The sequence below is a fragment of the Nerophis lumbriciformis genome, linkage group LG04 (genome assembly GCF_033978685.3).
Source record: "Nerophis lumbriciformis linkage group LG04, RoL_Nlum_v2.1, whole genome shotgun sequence".
NCBI classification, from domain to species: domain Eukaryota; kingdom Metazoa; phylum Chordata; class Actinopteri; order Syngnathiformes; family Syngnathidae; genus Nerophis; species Nerophis lumbriciformis.
In genome coordinates this window covers 1546104-1568676 of record NC_084551.2, presented here as the reverse complement: position 1 = coordinate 1568676, position 22573 = coordinate 1546104, and the positions used below count along the sequence as shown (strand labels likewise).

Sequence of the window (22573 nt, the reverse complement as noted above, 5' to 3'; positions counted from 1 at the left end):
AAATAATTGCCCAGGTCTGATTTAGATCTTTGAAAATCTCCAAAGTCAAATAACCCCATGTGGTGAATATTGAGTGATTTGTGTTTAGAGTAGAGATGCGCGGTTTGCGGGCACAACCGCGGAGTCCGCGGATTATCCGCGGATCGGGCGGATGAAATTTAAAAAAATTTGATTTTATCCGCGGGTCGGGTCGGGCGGTTAAAATTTAAAAAAAATTAGATTTTAAATAGATTCAGGCGGGTGGCAGTTAAACCAATTGGGAAATATATATACATAGTTAAATGTTGTTACCCACATACGAAAAACGAGCAGGCACCTGCAGCATATGCCACAACAGAAGAAAAAAAGAAAAAGAGATGGAACTTTTACGGAGCGGAGAAGAGACGCCTCGCCGGGGTCCGGGACCGAGGCCCCTTACCCCGAGAGGGCCCCACCGGGAGCCGTAGCTGAGGCGATCCGCGAGAAGGACCCGACGCACGTCCAGGGTCACCACCGCGCCCACCGCACCGACACCCCGCCTCGTCCGCCTTTGCCGCGGCCGGCGTCACGCGCAGCAGGTAAGCAGCTTACCTGCCCGCCACCCCTGTTGCCGGGGGCTCGTAACAGGGGTCACTCCGCGCGCTCCGCCCGCGCAGCTTACCTGCCCGCCACCCCTGTTGCCGGGGGCGCGTAACAGGGGTCACTCCGCGCGCAGTGCGCTCACGAAAGGGGTGGGGCTCACCCTGGTTGATATAGACAGCAGGACGGTGGCCATGGAAGTCGGAACCCGCTAAGGAGTGTGTAACAACCCACCTGCCGAATCAACTAGCCCTAAAAATGGATGGCGCTGGAGCGTCGGGCCCATACCCGGCCGTCGCCGGCAGCGAGACGCGCTTGGAGGTGCGCTCAGCGCGGCTCCCATATGATTGCGCACTGGTGTGCGTCTGGGTCGTGACAGCGTGGCACGCGAATGTCTGTGCTGCATTGGATCAGTCTCCTTTCTTTAACAGGCAAAAACTGTATAACCTCACTAATGCCTTGCATCGTCTATATTAGATATATAACAACGGGCGGGTGCGGGCGGGTGCGGTTCTGATCAAATGTTAGGGCGGGTGGATGGCGGATGGTTGACGACTTTCTGATGCGGTTGCGGATTAAATAATTGCCTATCCGCGCATCTCTAGTTTAGAGAGTGAATAGCAAAAAGGTGGGAAAACCAGATAAATGATGCAGCATATCATGTTTTGTCTTGCAATTTGGAAAGACGCTTTTACTACAAAGTGATGATTTCAGGACTTTGATTGCTACTTTGCTGCAATTTAAGAGCAGTTACTGATGTCAGGAACATTTTACCCAAGGAAGATTTTATAAAAAAATGTCTGGAGGAATAGAAATGTGCATCATAAATGATAAATAAATGGGTTGTACTTGTATAGCGCTTTTCTACCTTCAAGGTACTCAAAGCACTTTGACACTACTTCCACATTTACCCATTCACACACACATTCACACACTGATGGAGGGAGCTGCCATGCAAGGCGCTAACCAGCAGCCATCAGGAGCAAGGGTGAAGTGTCTTGCTCAGGACACAACGGACATGACGAGGTTGGTACTAGGTGGGGATTGAACCAGGGACCCTCGGGTCGCGCACGGCCACTCTTCCACTGCGCCACATCATACCTTTTCTTGCACTTTGATAAAGAAAAAACAATAGTTCAAACTGACGATTTAAGCACTTTTAATGCTATTTTATAGCAATTTTACAGTGAGTTACTGATATGGGAAACAGTTCTACCCAAAATAAATGAACTGAAAGCAGTCTTTTTCTCACAATGTGTCAACTTTTTTCTTGTAAAATTGGGAACAATTTCTCATATTCTTTCTGTTTCTGTAATATTGCAATATTTTCTTGTAAAATTATTAAATTTGTATTTAAAATTATCACTTTTTAATGCAAAATGGTGACATTTGTCATATACATTTCTGACCTACAGGTAAAAGCCAGTAAATTAGAATATTTTGAAAAACTTGATTTATTTCACTAATTGCATTCAAAAGGTGTAACTTGTACATTATATTTATTCATTGCACACAGACTGATGCATTCAAATGTTTATTTCATTTAATTTTGATGATTTGAAGTGGCAACAAATGAAAATCCAAAATTCCGTGTGTCACAAAATTCGAATATTACTTAAGGCTAATACAAAAAAGGGATTTTTAGAAATGTTGGCCAACTGAAAAGTATGAAAATGAAAAATATGAGCATGTACAATACTCAATACTTGGTTGGAGCTCCTTTTGCCTCAATTACTGCGTTAATGCGGCGTGGCATGGAGTCGATGAGTTTCTGGCACTGCTCAGGTGTTATGAGAGCCCAGGTTGCTCTGATAGTGGCCTTCAACTCTTCTGCGTTTTTGGGTCTGGCATTCTGCATCTTCCTTTTCACAATACCCCACAGATTTTCTATGGGGCTAAGGTCAGGGGAGTTGGCGGGCCAATTTAGAACAGAAATACCATGGTCCGTAAACCAGGCACGGGTAGATTTTGCGCTGTGTGCAGGCGCCAAGTCCTGTTGGAACTTGAAATCTCCATCTCCATAGAGCAGGTCAGCAGCAGGAAGCATGAAGTGCTCTAAAACTTGCTGGTAGACGGCTGCGTTGACCCTGGATCTCAGGAAACAGAGTGGACCGACACCAGCAGATGACATGGCACCCCAAACCATCATCCAACCATGCAAATTTTGCATTTCCTTTGGAAATCGAGGTGCCAGAGTCTGGAGGAAGACAGGAGAGGCACAGGATCCACGTTGCCTGAAGTCTAGTGTAAAGTTTCCACCATCAGTGATGGTTTGGGGTGCCATGTCATCTGCTGGTGTCGGTCCACTCTGTTTCCTGAGATCCAGGGTCAACGCAGCCGTCTACCAGCAAGTTTTAGAGCACTTCATGCTTCCTGCTGCTGACCTGCTCTATGGAGATGGAGATTTCAAGTTCCAACAGGACTTGGCGCCTGCACACAGCGCAAAATCTACCCGTGCCTGGTTTACGGACCATGGTATTTCTGTTCTAAATTGGCCCGCCAACTCCCCTGACCTTAGCCCCATAGAAAATCTGTGGGGTATTGTGAAAAGGAAGATGCAGAATGCCAGACCCAAAAACGCAGAAGAGTTGAAGGCCACTATCAGAGCAACCTGGGCTCTCATAACACCTGAGCAGTGCCAGAAACTCATCGACTCCATGCCACGCCGCATTAACGCAGTATTTGAGGCAAAAGGAGCTCCAACCAAGTATTGAGTATTGTACATGCTCATATTTTTCATTTTCATACTTTTCAGTTGGCCAACATTTCTAAAAATCCCTTTTTTGTATTAGCCTTAAGTAATATTCTAATTTTGTGACACACGGAATTTTGGATTTTCATTTGTTGCCACTTCAAATCATCAAAATTAAATGAAATAAACATTTGAATGCATCAGTCTGTGTGCAATGAATAAATATAATGTACAAGTTACACCTTTTGAATGCAATTACTGAAATAAATCAAGTTTTTCAAAATATTCTAATTTACTGGCTTTTACCTGTATATTGTATTTGCAGTCCATTCAATTGAATATAAGTTGAAAAGTTATTTACGAACTACACAACAGGCCAACTTCACTGGTTTTGGGTTTTGTAAATAGAAGTTTAGTCTTCTTTTAAAATATATTAAGTGTCCTAAAAGCCCTGAATAAATACCATCTCCCTCCTCCATCCAGTTGCATACCATTTGTCATCATTTATCATTAGGAGAACTTCATCCTAGATGGCAAACAAAGATGAAGACAAGAAGGAACATAGAAGCCACCTGCAGATAAGGAGCAGGGCTATTTGTTAAAGGGGGGGGTCTTGGCCGTATATAACAGTCAATCATCAGAGAAGACGTGACGACACCTCAAAATGGCAAGGAAAACTGTTGCAACCGAAGCTGCTGTGCTGCTGTTTATACTTCAAGGTGACTCCACCAAACGATGATCAGTAGCAGACTAGTTCAGCGTGTTCTGTAGGTTGACCAGTTCTCCTTCTTCACCCTCCAGTAGGTCTTCTGCTGTCTGCAGCCGTGCAAGTCCTGCCCTCCGCCAACCCGGTCGCAGTCGGGGCCACGCTGACGCTTTCCCTCCATCCAGCCACGGCTCTGAGGGGCGGAAGCTGGGCGGTGGGAGATTCCCTCATCCTCACCTGGCTCGGGGAGCAGGAGGCAGTTTTCCCCGACCACAGCGGCAGGGCGTCGGTGGACGTCATCACGGCGGCCCTCACCCTGACGGCGGTGACCTTGGAGGACTCGGGAGTGTACGTGGTGCAGAGCAGTGATCCTCCGTTCAGAGCCAATGCCTCCATCACCGTCTTGGGTGAGTCCTAAGTTCACATCTGGCATCGGTCGAAAAAGCAGCCGCGGTGCGTTTAGATTCGTCGAACGGGACATTGGACAGCAATGGTCATTTGTAGAATGGAGAAGATAACGGCATTTATTTACAAACCCCGTTATCAGTGTGTGAATGTGTGTGTGAATGGGTAAATGTGGAAGTAGTGTCAAAGCGCTTTGAGTACCTTGAAGGTAGAAAAGCGCTATACAAGTACAAGTACAACCATGAGTTGGGAAATTGTGTTAGAAAACGGAATACAATGATTTGCAAATCATTTTCAACCCATTTTCAGTTGAGTATGCTACAAAGACAACATATTTGATGTTCAAACTCATAAACTTTATTTTTTTTTTTTGCAAATAATAATTAACTTAGAATTTCATGGCTGCAACACGTGCCAAAGTAGTTGGGAAAGGGCATGTTCGCCACTGTGTTACATGGCCTTTCCTTTTAACAACACTCAAAAAATAAATAAAATCAAAAACTTAATAAGGTTTTGACATGTGTTTCAAAAACTGATTGTAAACAAATATATATATTGATTAGTTTTTAGTGCATGCAAGTGTGTGTGTTTGGGGTGGCGTCGTTGGGTTTGGAGTGGAATGGGGAAGTCTTGTGTTTGGGAGCCCAGAATTTGGTATACGCTACTAGCAGTGACGTGCGGTGAGGTTGATGGCTGGTGAGGCACTGACTTCATCACAGTCAGATTTACAAACATATGAACCCTAAAGAGTATCTTATTCACCATTTGATTGGCAGCAGTTAACGGGTTATGTTTAAAAGCTCATACCAGCATTCTTCCCTGCTTGGCACTCAGCATCAAGGCTTGGAATTGGGGGTTAAATCACCAAAAATTATTCCCGGGCGCGGCGCCGTTGCTGCCCACTGCTCCCCTCACCTCCCAGGGGGTGATCAAGGGATGGGTCAAATGCAGAGGGCAAATTTCACCACACCTAGTGTGTGTGTGACAATCATTGCTACTTTAACTTAACTTTAGCTTTACACATACAAACTGTAGCACATAAAAAAGCACATTTAATTAAAAAAAATCTTATTATGGTCTTACCTTTACTTATAAATGAAGTCCATTCGCCGCTGTTGTGCTGGATTAATGCACCCCCTGACGGGAGTGTTATATCAACTAAAGCCCTCACTTAAACTTTCCACGTGCAAGATTGAATCTATTTAAAAAAGTGTAACCGAGGGTTTATAAATGTCGCCTATACTGTATGAAACTACAAAATAACAAACACGGAGGTTCCAGTTTACACGAGGACCACTTTATTTACCTTCTTTCAAAAACTTCCGCTCCACTCCAACGTGTCATCACTTCCGCTCTTAGCGCCTTCAAAATAAGAGCTCAAGGCATATACTGTATAACAGCGCATAACAGGAACTTAACATCACAAAGAGGAAAGCCCATAAAAATAGGTTACAAAAGTTATATAATAAGAAGCCAAAAAGTGCAAAAACAATAATGTTCGTGTTGGAGGAGTTGTGAATTAGGTACACCTGCAGTCTGCAGGTGTACCTAATGTTGTGGCCCTGCAGTCATTCACAACTCCTCCAACACGAACATTATTGTTTTTGCACTTTTTGGCTTCTTATGAAATAACTTTTTTAAATAGATTCAATCTTGCACGTGGAAAGTTTAAGTGTGGGCTTTAGTTGATACAACACTCCCGTCAGGGGTTGCAATCTACGGCGGGGGTGCAGGAGGCGGGATTACTGGTGCCTCAGCCAGTGTGTCTTTTGCAGCCGTTTTATGATCGCTCAGCACAAGAAATACGTTACACACATACAGTTGTTGACAAAATACGCTGTACATTATATACCTCAGCTAACTAAACTATGGAAATGTATAATATCATTCATATAGCAATACGGTCTCACTGCACAGCAGGCCAGCAGTTAGCCGAGTCCGCAATCCATGGTGAGGCACTGAGTGACGTGCCTCAACTGGCTGCTGTTCACCGCACCGTCTCTTCTCAGTATTTGAACGGCAAATGTGAAAATTCAGCGTTTTTGAATAAAAATAATCGAAAACTGGTGAAGTTAAATGGAAAATAACTTTATAGTATAATCACTGGATACATATAACAATTTAATAAAAATGTTTTCTTTTTACATTTTTTTTCTTTCCATGATTGCAGGTGAGGCCCCGCTAAGTGCTAAGGGCGCCGTCCATCAGGGGGGCGCCACGCCAGTGCCACAAATGTTGGAGAAAAAAAAAAAAAAGAAAAAAAGTTGGTATTATTATTTCTAAATACAAAAAATAATCCCACGTTAATTAAAATGCAAAGTAAAGCCTATTTAATAGAAATATTATTTGTTACAACATTACGCCCCAACCCCCCCCACCCCCCCATCTCCCCCGCACGGTGCGCCCCCTCCCTTCCCGTATCATGACTCTTTTTGGACGTCACCACATCAAAAAATCAACACAAGATGTCAAAACGGCCAAAACTGTCAGGTGCCCAGGGAAGAAAAAAGAGAAAAGAAGAGGAGGAGAAACGAGAAAAGACAAAGTTAGCAGGTAGGTAACGTTAGCCTACATGAAATTATTTGTCTGTTACAGAATGTGATAGTAACCTGGCTTTTTAGCATTAAGCTAATGTTACATGATTCGGCAATTGCTAATCAATAAATAGCTAGTTCTGTTTTAACGTCGGGTTAATATTGTGGAGGGGGCTAAATTGTTATGGAAAATAATAATGTAACGTTAGGTAATTACAGTACTCACCTTACATTCCTCAGGGACATTTGTATTAGATCTTTTAAGCAGGTGTTTTTTGTTTACATTGTTATTGCCTTCTGGTTAGCTAATGTTTGCCCTGCAGGTAATAGTCACTTTTCCACCCCTTTATATATTAGGTATAGTTGTAAGTAAAAAAAAAAAAGGTCAAAAACAAAGCTATTCGGTTTCTTGTGAGTATATACACTTCACTGCCGATGTGGGGGGGCGCCACCTAAAATCTTGCCTAGGGCGCCAGATTGGTTAGGGCCGGGCCTGACTGCACGTCACTGGCTACTAGATATTAGTAATACATGTGTTCAGTTAGTTTTTTGTTTGTAAAATGTTGACCTCTCTCGTATGGCTAAATATTAAAATATTATTGAAGCATACAGTATACTCTCTACGGTGCATTGCAAAGAAAACAAGTTAGCTACACAGGTCTCTGTTGTAATGACAAACAGAGCCTGAAACAATATTGACAAAGGATTTAAAATGAGATATTTAGACTGACAACAAGGGAACGTTGTGTTTTTTTCTGCCTGCGATAGTTTGTGTGTTTTGTATTTCGCTGACCTTTCGCTCACATGAGACTTCATGTCACCACGAGTCATGAGGGCATCCGCCTCCTGTCTGTCTTGTCCTGTGGGGTCACGCGCCATTTGGCCTCCCCAAGAAACAACAACGCCATTAAAAGAACTACAGGCAATATCACAACTTCAAGGTGCAATGTTATAGTCAAATAGTTCTTGGGTACTGATTAATGCGAAGGGCTACCAGTTTGATACACACTTAAATAAATAAATATATTGTCATTTGTAAGTTACACGTAAGTGTGATTTAAACAAGAATAGCTAAATAAATACATTTATATATATAAAAAAAGGGGTATTTCTGTCTGTCATTCCGTCATACATTTTTTTTTCCTTTTACGGAAGGTTTTTTGTAGAGAATAAATGATGAAAAAAACACTTAATTGAACAGTTTAAAAGAGGAGAAAACACAAAAAAAATTAAAATAAAATTTTGAAACATAGTTTATCTTCAATTTCGACTCTTTATAATTCAAAATTCAACCGACAAAAAGAAGAGAAAAACTAGCTAATTTGAATCTTTTTGAAAAAATAAAAAAAAGAATTTATGGAACATCATTAGTCATTTTTCCTGATTAAGATACATTTTAGAATTTTGATGACATGTTTTAAATTGGTTAAAATCCAATCTGCACTTTGTTAGAATATTTAACAAATTGGACCATGCTATATTTCTAACAAAGACAAATCAGTATTTCTTCTAGATTTTCCAGAATTTTTTTTTAAAAGAAATTCAAAATAATTTGAAATAAGATTTAAATTTGATTCTACAGATTTTCTAGATTTGCCAGAATAATTTTTTTGAATTTTAATCATAGTAAGTTTGAAGAAATATTTCACAAATATTCTTCGTTGAAAAACCAGAAGCTAAAATATTTATTATTCTTTACAATAATAAAAAAAAAAATTACTTGAACATTGATTTAAATTGTCAGGAAAGATAAGGAAGAAATTTAAAAGGTAAAAAGGTGTATTTGTTTAAAAATCCTAAAATCATTTTTAAGGTTGTATTTTTTCTCTAAAATTGTATTTCTAAAAGTAATAAGAAGCAAAGTAAGAAATAAATGAATTTATTTAAACAAGTGAAGACCCATCCATCCATCCATTTTCTACCGCTTATTCCAAGTGAAGACCAAGTCTTTAAAATATGTTCTTGGATTTTCAAATTCTATTTGAGTTTTGTCTCTTTTAGAATTAAAAATGTGGAGCAAAGCGAGACCAGCTTGCTAGTAAATAAATACAATTTAAAAAATAGAGGCAGCTCACTGGTAAGTGCTGCTCTTTGAGCTATTTTTAGAACAGGCCAGCGGGCGACTGATCTGGTCCTTACGGGCTACCTGGTGACCGCGGGCACCGCGTTGGTGACCCCTGCCCTAGTATATACAATAATATAAACCAAGTCATTGTATTTCATTTAGGATTATTTCATATCTTCATTTAAATAAAAATATATTTGTATCTTTTTTAGATACAGTCAATAAATAATGTGAACATGTATCATAACATGGAAATATAAGAGAACGTGTTGTGGATGATTGTGGACTGGGAATGTTTTTAATTTTATTTTTTTTATACATTTTTATTAAAAAAAAAAAAAAGAAAAGTTTTTCCGACGTATTACATTTTAGACGATTTCTCTTCTTAGTTATTATTTCTCCGGCTGTAGAAAAGAGCCGCTCACAGGGCACAGAGGAGGCGTCAGTGCGACACAGTTGGCGTATCGGTCACGTGACCAAAACAGCTCATGATCGGTCACGTGACTTTCTAAAAGCGGTACGCGCACCGACACAGGGTTTTGCTCTATGAGCTCGACGCATGCGCCGATGCATCGGTGTTGCCGGACCCATCACTAATTGTTATAAATCCATTAGAACAGGGGTATCAAACGTACGGCCCGAGGGCCGGATCAGGCCCGCGAACAGTTTTTATCCGGCCCGCGGGATGAGTTTGCTAAGTATAAACATTTACCTGAATTTTTTTGAATGAAAAAAACAGCTGTTCTAAATGTGTCCAAATGTCGCAATAGCAATTCTTTGTACCTTTGTAGATGATGCTATATACGTACAAAATAAACCACATGATGTTAGTACATCATTGATTGATTGAGACTTTTATTAGTAGGTTGCACAGTGAAGTACATATTCCGTACAATTGACCACTAAATGGTAACACCCCAATAAGTTTTTCAACTTGTTTAAGTCGGGTACCACTTAAATTGATTCATGATACAGATTAGAGATGCGCGGATAGGCAATTATTTCATCCGCAACCGCATCAGAAAGTCGTCAACCATCCGCCATCCACCCGATGTAACATTTGATCAGAACCGCATCCGCCCGCACCCGCCCGTTGTTATATATCTAATATAGACGATGCAAGGCATTAGTGAGGTTATAAAGCTTTTGCCTGTTAAAGAAAGGAGACTGATCCAATGCAGAACAGACATTCGCGTGCCACGCTGTCACGACCTAGACGCACACCAGTGCGCAATCATATGAGAGCCGCGCTGAGCGCACCTCCAAGCGCATCTCGCTGCCGGCGACGGCCGGGTATGGGCCCGACGCTCCAGTGCCATCCATTTTCAGGGCTAGTTGATTCGGCAGGTGGGTTGTTACACACTCCTTAGCGGGTTCCAACTTCCATGGCCACCGTCCTGCTGTCTATATCAACCAGGGTGAGCCCCACCCCTTTCGTGAGCGCACTGCGCGCGGAGTGACCCCTGTTACGCGCCCCCGGCAACAGGGGTGGCGGGCAGGTAGGCTGCGCGGGCGGAGCGCGCGGAGTGACTCCTGTTACGAGCCCCCGGCCACGGGGGTGGCGGGCAGGTAAGCTGCTTACCTGCTGCGCGTGACGCCGGCCGCGGCGAAGGCGGACGAGGCGGGGTGTCGGTGCGGTGGGCGCGGTGGTGACCCTGGACGTGCGTCGGGCCCTTCTCGCGGATCGCCTCAGCTACGGCTCCCGGTGGGGCCCTCTCGGGGGAAGGGTCCTCGGTCCCGGACCCCGGCGAGGCGTCCCTTCTCCGCTCCGTAAAAGTGTCCATCTCTTTTTGTTTTTTCTTCTGTTGTGGCATATGCTGCAGGTGCCTGCTCGTTTTTCGTATGTGGGTAACAACATTTAACTATGTATATATATTTACCAATTGGTTTAACTGCCATCCGCCTGAATCTATTTAAAACCTAATTTTTTTTTATTTCAACCGCCCGACCCGACCCGCGGATAAAATCTATTTTTTTTAAATTTCATCCGCCCGATCCGCGGATAATCCGCGGTTGTGCCCGCAAACCGCGCATTTCTAATACAGATATATACTATCATCATAATACAGTCATCACACAAGATAATCATCAGAGTATATACATTGAATTATTTACATTATTTACAATTCGGGGTGTGGAGGGGGGGGGTGTTAGGTTTGGTTGTTATCATCAGTCATCAACAATTGAGAACAGATAAATGGATATTGAAACAGTGTAGGTCTGACTTGGTAGGATATGTACAGCAAGTAGTGGACATAGAGAGAGAGAGAGAGATCAGAAGGCATAAGAAAAGTATCTACATTTGATTGTTTACATTTGATTATTAACAATCCAGGGAGGGTGTTAGTTTAGGGTTGAAGTTGCCTGGAGGTGTACTTTTATTGTGGTTTTGAAGGAGGATAGAGATGCCCTTTCTTTTATACCTGTTGGGAGTGCATTCCATATTGATGTGGCATAGAAAGAGAATGAGTTAAGACCTTTGTTAGATCGAATCTGGGTTTAACGTGGTTAGTGGAGCTCCCCCTGGTGTTGTGGTCATGGCGGTCATTTACGTTAAGGAAGTAGTTTGACATGTACTTCGGTATCAGGGAGGTGTAGCGGATTTTATAGACCAGGCTCAGTGCAAGTTGTTTTACTCTGTCCTCCACACTGAGCCAGCCCACTTTGGAGAAGTAGGTAGGAGTGAGGTGGGATCTGGGGTGGAGGTCTAGAAGTAATCTGACTAGCTTGTTCTGGGAGGAAAATGATCAAACTACATAAATAACATACTGTAATTTGATTTTGGTATACCGTATTTTCCGCACCATAAGGCGCCCTGGGTTATAAGCCGCGCCTTCAATGAACGGCATATTTCAAAACTTTGTCCACCTATAAGCCGCCCCGTGTTGTAAGCCGCATCTAACTGCGCTAAAGGAATGTCAAAAAAACAGTCAGATAGGTCAGTCAAACTTTAATAATATATTAAAAACCAGCGTGATGTGGGCGCGCATGGAGTCGTATATCAACATGGACAGAGCTGCGTGAAAAAAGCCACCCGGCCTCTTCGCGTAAACTTAAACTTCCCTTAACCACTCGCTCATCTTTTCTTCATCCATCCCTTCGAGTTAGCTTTTATGATGACGCCGGCTGGAAAGGTCTCTTTTGGCAAGGTCTTCCTTTTGAATATCACCATGGGTGGAAGTTTCTGGCCATTAGCATGGCAAGCTAGAACCACAGTGAAGGATGACTTCTCATTCCCTGTGGTGCGAATATTCACCGTACGTGCTCCCGTTGTATCCACAGTGCGGTTCACAGGAATATCAGTTGCTGTGAAATAGTAATCCGTGTGCGGATGGAGAGATTGCGTCTTTTCATGAACCGGATCCCTGTCGTTTAGTAGGAGCCATTTTGTGGTCTTTACAGATGTAAACACACAAAGGAAATGAAACGTACGGTAATATCCGCGCGCTTTTTCCTCTTCTACGCGGGCGGGTGGTTGCTTACAGTAGAAGAAGAAGCGCTTCCTGTTCTATGGGGGCGGGTGCTTACCTTGGCGGTTGCTTGCGTAGAAGAAGAAGCGCTTCCTGTTCTACCGGGAAAAAAGATGGCGGCTGTTTACCGAAGTTGCGAGACCGAAACTTTATGAAAATGAATCTTAATATTAATCCATATATAAAGTGCACCGGGTTATAAGGCGCACTGTCAGCTTTTGAGAAAATTTGTGGTTTTTAGGTGCGCCTTATAGTGCGGAAAATACGGTAATTTATTTATCTTGATGGATTGAAAATGAACACCAATGAGTTGACTGAGGATTATTATCACATGGTTTATTCAGAAAATATAAATAACGGCAAATAAAGTATATATACTATTAACCACAACAGGTAATTGTAAAAAAACAACAACAAAAAAACAACAACATTATGACTTGTACAATTTCAGAATGTGCTAGTTCTATTTTTAAACAAAAAATTTCAGAATGTGCTAGTTCTATTTTTAAACAAAAAAAACATTCTGAAGTTGTCTTTATTTTTAAGTTATCGTGCCGTGATTTTACCAGTCCGGCCCACTTGGGAGTAGATTTTTCTCCATGTGGCCCCCGATCTAAAATGAGTTTGACACACTGCATTAGAAGAAGACAGCCCGCCATTTTCTTTAACTTGGACACACACATCTACCCATATTTTTCGGAGTATAAGGCGCTCCAGAGTATAAGTCGCACCGGCCGAAAATGCATAATAAAGAAGGGGAAAAACATATATAAGTCACATTTTTGGGGGAAATTTATTTGATAAAAGCCAACACCAAGAATAGACATTTGAAAGGCAATTTAAAATAAACAAAGAATAGTGAGCAACAGGCTGAATAAGTGTACGTTATATGAGGCATAAATAACCAACTGGTATGTTAACGTAACATATTATGGTAAGAGTCATCCAAATAACTATAACATATAGAACATGCTATACGTTTACCAAACAATCTGTCACTCCTAATCGCTAAATCCCATGAAATCTTATACGTCTAGTCTCTTACGTGAAAGAGCTAAATAATATTATTTGATATTTTACGCAGGCCCGGCCCTAACCAATCTGGCGCCCTAGGCAGGATTTTAGGTGGCGCCCCCCCACATCGGCAGTGAAGTGTATATACTCACAAGAAACTGAATAGCTTTGTCTTTGACCTTTTTTTTTTTTTACTTACAACTATACCTAATATATAAAGGGGTGGAAAAGTGACTATTACCTGCAGGGCAAACATTAGCTAACCAGAAGGCAATAACAATGTAAACAAAAAACACCTGCTTAAAAGATCTAATACAAATGTCCCTGAGGAATGTAAGGTGGGAGTACTGTAATTACCTAACGCTACATTATTATTTTCCGTAACAATTTAGCCCCCTCCACAATATTAACCCGACGTTAAAACAGAACTAGCTATTTATTGATTAGCAATTGCCGAATCATGTAACATTAGCTTAATGCTAAAAAGCCAGCTACTATCACATTCTGTGACAGACAAATAATTTCATGTAGGCTAACGTTACCTACCTGCTAACTCTGTCTTTTCTCGTTTCTCCTCCTCTTCTTTTCTCTTTTTTCTTCCCTGGGCACCCGACAGTTTTGGCCGTTTTGACATCTTGTGTTGATTTTTTGATGTGGTGACATCCAAAAAGAGTCATCGGGAAGGGAGGGGGCGCACCGTGCGGGGGGAGGGGGGAGGGGGGCGTATTGTAACAAATAATATTTCTATTAAATAGGCTTTACTTTGCATTTTAATTAACGTGGGATTATTTTTTGTATTTAGAAATAATAGTACCAACTTTTTTTTTTTTTTCTCTCTTTTTTTTTTTTCTCCAACATTTGTGGCACTGGCGTGGCGCCCCCTGATGGACGGCGCCCTTAGCATTTGCCTATACGGCCTATGCCACGGGCCGGCCCTGATTTTACGGTAAACTATGAAAAAAACTGCGACTTGTAGTCCGAAAAATACGGTATACACATCTAGGATGAGGTGGCGACTTGTCCAAGGTGTACACCGCCTTCCGCCCGATTGTAGCTGAGATAGGCTCCAGCGCCCCCTGTCACTCCGGAGGGAATAAGCGGTAGAAAAATGGATGGACACACATCTATACCTTTGGCCATTCTAAGCCAGTAACTCAGAAGAGTTATCTCACTCTCTGAGAAGCCTGCGTTTTACTAATGTTTTCCAATGTTGTAAAAATATGAGGAATAAATATTACATTTCAACATTACTGTCAACAAATATTTGTGTCAGCCTGCAACACATAGTCATTTGGATAGTAGGCTAATGTAGACACTTATATCATGTGTTGAGTTCATTCCATCACTTGTAGATGGCTTTTAATTTTTAGACAGATATTTTTTTGTATTTTTGGTCCAATATGGCTCTTTCAACATTTTGGGTTGCCGACCCCTGCGCTAGGGGTTTGTCAAAGGTGGTCTCATGTAGGGATGTCCCGATCCAGGTTTTTGCACTTCCGATCCGATACCGATATTGTTTTTGCACTTCCGATCCGATACCGATACTGACCGATACTGGCCTATCCGAGCATGTATTAAAGTTTAAAGTTATTTAGCCTACTTAGTTGTCAGAATCATGTTGAAAAGGGTTTTAGTACTCTTGATAACAACTAGCCAGCTGAATTAGGGGAGTTTGAATAATACACAATGGTTGGTGACAAGAAACTGACCTGTTTATTCAAGGATAAACACAAAATAGACAAAATGATACATGACAAACAGAAATGGCATCATTGAACTAGGGCTGGGCGATATGGCCTTTTTTTAATATTGCCATATTTTAAGGCCATATTGCGATACACGATATATATCTCGATATTTTGCCTCAGCCTTGAATGAACACTTGATGCATATAATCACAGCAGTATGATGATTCTATGTGTTTTGATTGATTGATTGAGACTTTTATTAGTAGGTTGCACAGTGAAGTACATATTCCGTACAATTGACCACTAAATGGTAACACCCCAATAAGTTTTTCCACTTGTTTAAGTCGGGGTCCACTTAAATTGATTCATGATACAGATATATACTATCAGATATATACTATCATCATAATACAGTCATCACACAAGATGATCACATTGAATTATTTACATTATTTACAATCCAGGGTGTGGAGGGGGGCGCCGGATGTAAGTGTCAAAAAGACAGCTAAAAGAGTTTGATATGAGAATAAATCTAAAGTTAAAATATAGGGTAGAAAGGCACCCATTTGCAGGAAATGTCTTGATTTTCAAAATGTTCTTTCAAGGCTTGCATGTCTACATTAAAACATTCTTCTTCATACTGCATTAATATATGCTACTTTTAAACTTTCATGCAGAGAAGGAAATCACAACTAAAAAAATCACTATTGTTTTCATACGGTGTTGATGTGGAAATTTTTGCCTCGGCATTTTGATGGTGTGGACGTGTGGCACCGAATGGAGATAAGCGTCTCGACAGATGTCACAATATTTGAACAATGATGACGAAAACTGTTTTCTCTGTCGTGTCCGTGTGTCGAAAATTGTTATGCGCTTATTTTTTTATTTGATTTTGTGCGTGGCATATACCGTATTTTCCGCACTATAAGGCGCACCTAAAAACCACAAATTTTCTCAAAAGCTGACAGTGCGCCTTATAACCCGGTGCGCTTTATATATGGATAAATATTAAGATTCATTTTCATAAAGTTTCGGTCTCGCAACTACGGTAAACAGCCGCCATCTTTTTTCCCGGTAGAACAGGAAGCGCTTCTTCTTCTACGCAAGCAACCGCCAAGGTAAGCACCCGCCCCCATAGAACAGGAAGCGCTTCTTCTTCTACTGTAAGCAACCACCCGCCCGCGTAGAAGAAGAAAAAGCGCGCGGATATTACCGTACGTTTCATTTCCTTTGTGTGTTTACATCTGTAAAGACCACAAAATGGCTCCTACCAAGTGACAGGGATCCGATTCATGAAAAGACGCAATCTCTCCATCCGCACACGGATTACTATTTCACAGCAACTGATATTCCTGTGAACCGCACTGTGGATACAACGGGAGCACGTACGGTGAATATTCGCACCACAGGGAATGAGAAGTCATCCTTCACTGTGGTTCTAGCTTGCCATGCTAATGGCCAGAAACTTCCACCCATGGTGATATTCAAAAGGAAGACCTTGCCAAAAGAGACCTTTCCAGCCGGCGTCATCATAAAAGCTAACTCGAAGGGATGGATGGATGAAGAAAAGATGAGCGAGTGGTTAAGGTACGTTTACGCGAGGCCGGGTGGCTTTTTTCACGCAGCTTCGTCCATGTTGATATACGATTCCATGCGCGCCCACATCACGCTGGTTTTAATATATTATTAAAGTTTGACTGACCTATCTGACTGTTTTTTTGACATTCCTTTAGCGCAGTTAGATGCGGCTTACAACACGGGGCGGCTTATAGGTGGACAAAGTTTTGAAATATGCCGTTCATTGAAGGCGCGGCTTATAACCCAGGGCGCCTTATGGTGCGGAAAATACGGTAATTGCTATGCGCAGTGCACAATTGCACAGGCGCGCACCTGAGAGGGAGCGTTGCTCGCACGGCTGCGCTAGCATCACAGCTAACGTTAGCCATGCTGCTACCTCTCTGCTGGGAGAGGGCGTATACGTATGTGACGTATGACGTGACAGTATGTGACGTATGACGTGACAGTATGTGACGTGTGTAAGAAGGTGCACTTGCTGTCTGTGAGAGGGAGACACAGGAAAGAGTGAGAAGAGCCTGTCGTGTAATGCCAGCAGCTAAAAGCAACTGCGTGAGAATCCACAGACCTGTGGATGTGTTGAAGGTGTGCTGGAAAATGCGGAACGGAAATTAGGGAGCAGCAGAAAAGTGGAATGTATTATTTAAATCGGTGCGTTGGAAAACACGGACCGGAGTTTTTTTTTAGATCTGGATCGGCAGTTTCCCATGCCTTGCCGACAGGGCCGGCCCGTGGCATAGGCCGTATAGGCAAATGCTAAGGGCGCCGTCCATCAGGGGGCGCCACGCCAGTGCCACAAATGTTGGAGAGAAAAAAAAAAAGAAAAAAAAAGTTGTTACTATTATTTCTAAATACAAAAAATAATCCCACGTTAATTAAAATGCAAAGTAAAGCCTATTTAATAGAAATATTATTTGTTACAACATTACGCCCCCCCACGGTGCGCCCCCTCCCTTCCCGTATCATGACTCTTTTTGGACGTCACCACATCAAAAAAATCAACACAAGATGTCAAAACGGCCAAAACTGTCAGGTGCCCAGGGAAGAAAAAAGAGAAAAGAAGAGGAGGAGAAACGAGAAAAGACAGAGGTAGCAGGTAGGTAACGTTAGCCTACATGAAATGATTTGTCTGTTACAGAATGTGATAGTAACCTGGCTTTTTAGCATTAAGCTAATGTTACATGATTCGGCAATTGCTAATCAATAAATAGCGAGTTCTGTTTTAACGTCGGGTTAATATTGTGGAGGGGGCTAAATTGTTATGGAAAATAATAATGTAACGTTAGGTAATTACAGTACTCCCACCTTACATTCCTCAGGGACATTTGTATTAGATCTTTTAAGCAGGTGTTTTTTGTTTACATTGTTATTGCCTTCTGGTTAGCTAATGTTTGCCCTGCAGGTAATAGTCACTTTTCCACCCCTTTATATATTAGGTATAGTTGTAAGTAAAAAAAAAAATGTGGGGGGGCGCCACCTAAAATCTTGCCTAGGGCGCCAGATTGGTTACGCATTTTTTGGCAAATATCGGCGGCCGATCCGATCCAAATATCGGATCGGGACATCCCTAGTCTCATGTGCATGGGGAAGGACCTTTTTCCTTCATGATGTCATGAAAACTCCAAAATGTCAAAAGCCACTGATGAAGCGCCTCTTCTCTCAAAAGTGGAGCAGGCAAGTGAGGGAGATGACATTTGGTGCGATATTAAAAGTAGTTTTTGCATAACCATGTGTGTTTTCTTCCTTCACAGAGCCTGTTTCAAACGTGACCTTCAGCGTCAATCAAACGGACCTGTCGGAGTTGTCCACAGTGGTGGTGACGTGCTCCGCCTCCTCAGGCTCATCGCCGTCGTTCCTGTGGCTGAATGGCAGCTCCGAGGTCGTCGCCAATGAAAGAGTTGCGCTCACTGATGAAAACGCCACGCTCTCCATCGTTGGCGTTACCCGCCACGACCGTGGACCCTTCAGGTGCTTTGCGTTCAATCCCGTCAGCAACGGCACCAGCGATTTTTTAACCTTCACCATCACCTGTGAGTGATTCACTTCAAGCCCTGAAGTTCTAATCCACAGCGCTTGAAAGTCTCCTTTTTCCTCCTCAGACGGCCCCGACAACATGGTCCTCGCCGTCAACGGCAACGCGACTTCCTTTCTGACCGGATCCAACCTGACCATGCTCTGCTCGGCTCAGTCCAGTCCTCCTGCTCTGCTGCAGTGGGCTTTCAGGGGCCAACTTCTAAACTCCACGGGTCCTTCGCTGAAGCTGTTTGATGTCAGCCAGGACCAGAGCGGCCCCTACGGATGTCTGGCCTACAACAATGAGACCAACAGAAGCAGCAACATCACCAAAGACGTTGTGATCAGCAGTGAGTTGATTGGAAAGTGAAGCGATATAATTCAGTGGGTAATGTATCCGTTTGTCTGCAGAGTCGCACACATCAGCATTGAAACAACATGCCTTTCACGTGTGGCTCGTTCCCATGATGCCATGGCTCGGATTCCTCCTGGCAATGCTCGGTAAGATTTGATATATACAGGTAAAAGCCAGTAAATTAGAATATTTTGAAAAACTTGATTTATTTCAGTAATTGCATTCAAAAGGTGTAACTTGTACATTATATTTATTCATTGCACACAGACTGATGCATTCAAATGTTTATTTCATTTAATTTTGATGATTTGAAGTGGCAACAAATGAAAATCCCAAATTCCGTGTGTCACAAAATTAGAATATTACTTAAGGCTAATACAAAAAAGGGATTTTTAGAAATGTTGGCCAACTGAAAAGTATGAAAATGAAAAATATGAGCATGTACAATACTCAATATTTGGTTGGAGCTCCTTTTGCCTCAATTACTGCGTTAACGCGGCGTCGCATGGAGTCAATGAGTTTCTGGCACTGCTCAGGTGTTATGAGAGCCCAGGTTGCTCTGATAGTGGCCTTCAACTCTTCTGCGTTTTTGGGTCTGGCATTCTGCATCTTCCTTTTCACAATACCCCACAGATTTTCTATGGGGCTAAGGTCAGGGGAGTTGGCGGGCCAATTTAGAACAGAAATACCATGGTCCGTAAACCAGGCACGGGTAGATTTTGCGCTGTGTGCAGGCGCCAAGTCCTGTTGGAACTTGAAATCTCCATCTCCATAGAGCAGGTCAGCAGCAGGAAGCATGAAGTGCTCTAAAACTTGCTGGTAGACGACTGCGTTGACCCTGGATCTCAGGAAACAGAGTGGACCGACACCAGCAGATGACATGGCACCCCAAACCATCACTGATGGTGGAAACTTTACACTAGACTTCAGGCAACGTGGATCCTGTGCCTCTCCTGTCTTCCTCCAGACTCTGGGACCTCGATTTCCAAAGGAAATGCAAAATTTGCATGGTTGGGTGATGGTTTGGGGTGCCATGTCATCTGCTGGTGTCGGTCCACTCTGTTTCCTGAGATACAGGGTCAACGCAGCCGTCTACCAGCAAGTTTTAGAGCACTTCATGCTTCCTGCTGCTGACCTGCTCTATGGAGATGGAGATTTCAAGTTCCAACAGGACTTGGCGCCTGCACACAGCGCAAAATCTACCTGTGCCTGGTTTACGGACCATGGTATTTCTGTTCTAAATTGGCCCGCCAACTCCCCTGACCTTAGCCCCATAGAAAATCTGTGAAAAGGAAGATGCAGAATGCCAGACCCAAAAACGCAGAAGAGTTGAAGGCCACTATCAGAGCAACCTGGGCTCTCATAACACCTGAGCAGTGCCAGAAACTCATCGACTCCATGCCACGCCGCGTTAACGCAGTAATTGAGGCAAAAGGAGCTCCAACCAAGTATTGAGTATTGTACATGCTCATATTTTTCATTTTCATACTTTTCAGTTGGCCAACATTTCTAAAAATCCCTTTTTTGTATTAGCCTTAAGTAATATTCTAATTTTGTGACACACGGAATTTTGGATTTTCATTTGTTGCCACTTCAAATCATCAAAATTAAATGAAATAAACATTTGAATGCATCAGTCTGTGTGCAATGAATAAATATAATGTACAAGTTACACCTTTTGAATGCAATTACTGAAATAAATCAAGTTTTTCAAAATATTCTAATTTACTGGCTTTTACCTGTATATTTGATATTACCTTGAATATCATCAGTCGCTAGGGATGATGTTTGATAAGAAATTATCGAGTTCGGGCCCATTATCGAATCCTCCTATCGAACCGATACCTTATCGATTCTCTTATCGAACCCAGATAGGTTGTTGTATATGGAAAAAAACACAATATTTGGTTTAACAAAAGCTCACTTTTATTTTATAAGAAAAAAATAAAATAAATAAATATTGACTGTTACCCCCCTAAAAATATAAAATAAATAAATATTGACTGTTGTTACCCAAAGTATATTAAGTGGGATTTTTCAGAAAAACAAATATATACAGCAACACAAAAACAACCTGTCTCTGTGATCACTATAGGTGTATAAATAATAATATAGTGTTAAATAAAATCAGTCCCTTGGGCACAAAACTGAAAATAATACAGCTCTCCAAAAAGTGCACTTCTGCTGCTATTGGAACGTACAAACTACACACACTATGACACTAAGAACACCACAGTCACATACCTGCCAACTACTCCGGTTTTCCCGTAATTAGTACGGTTTTCATCAACCTATTCCGGGTTACGGTTGCAGTGATAAAAAATAGGGTTAGGGTTAGGGTTAGGGTTAGGGTTAGGGTTAGGGTTAGGGTTAGGGTTAGGGTTAGGGTTAGGGTTTTGAAAGGCTTACAAAAAAACTACATTTGAATTGTAATTCCATGCTATTGACAGGACTATTAATTTTAATGAAGTTAGCTTACCATGTTTACAGTATGATAATTGTGATAGAAATGTGAATTTTAGGCACAGAATATTTTTTACAATTGAACAAGGCAGTAGATTATACAAGCTTGGACAGAAAGTTAATAATGACACCAATTTTTTTTTATGGAATTGTTTAGTACTGTTTTACCATTTGTTTACTGTAAAAAGTGTTTATACTTTCAATTAACAAATTGAAGTCTTGTGAAAGGTTGACAGGATAACTGGCATTAACTGTCAAAATAATTTCAAACTATTGAAGTTAGCTTACAGAATAAACATGTCAATCAACCCATATGAATTTTGCTGTAATATTTTTGTTTTGAAAAGTCACTGTGACTGATAGAAAAGTGATGGTTTTAGCAACATTTTAACCTGTCTGAATGCTAATAATCATTTTGCGTCGGGGGGCGAACCTGAACCCCCCACCAGGACTTTGTCCTGGACCTACCGGGGTCTGCGGCCCCTGGACCCTGGCTACTAGGTTTTTCTGATTTCAAATGTTGGCAGGTATGTTGTTACCCAAAGTATATTAAGTGGGATTTTTCAGAAAAACAAATATATACAGCAACACAAAAACAACCTGTCTCTGTGATCACTATAGGTGTATAAATAATAATATAGTGTTAAATAAAATCAGTCCCTTGGGCACAAAACTGAAAATAATACAGCTCTCCAAAAAGTGCACTTCTGCTGCTATTGGAACATACAAACTACACACACTATGACACTAAGAACACCACAGTCATCAATCAACAATTCTTCTTCCAAAAAATTATTTCGATGGTGGAAATACACGACTGGCAGCCATTTTAAGTCTTCAAAACATCCATTGAAACAGTGCACAAAAATCGTTTTTCAATAAACATCTTAGTATCAAATTTAACCACTTTCCACCTTAATATTGAGTTACATAAACAAGTTAAACAGTTTACTTACAGACTTTAACTTTTCCAAGGCTTGTAAGAGCTAACACAACTTGTCTACTTCTCAATTGTCTCATGAACTGAACTGACGT

At 41.8% G+C, this 22573-nt stretch overlaps 1 protein-coding gene across 1 annotated transcript in view; it reads left to right on the top strand.

Moving 5' to 3' along the window:
* Positions 1 to 22573, top strand: part of LOC133594598 (cell adhesion molecule CEACAM1-like) — a 37012-nt gene that overhangs the window by 2704 nt on the left and 11735 nt on the right. The window contains exons 2-5 of the mRNA XM_061947423.1: positions 4052 to 4363; positions 18459 to 18737; positions 18807 to 19070; positions 19132 to 19221. Coding sequence (XP_061803407.1) covers positions 4052 to 4363; positions 18459 to 18737; positions 18807 to 19070; positions 19132 to 19221 — 945 coding nt within the window. The remainder of the gene's footprint in view (positions 1 to 4051; positions 4364 to 18458; positions 18738 to 18806; positions 19071 to 19131; positions 19222 to 22573) is intronic.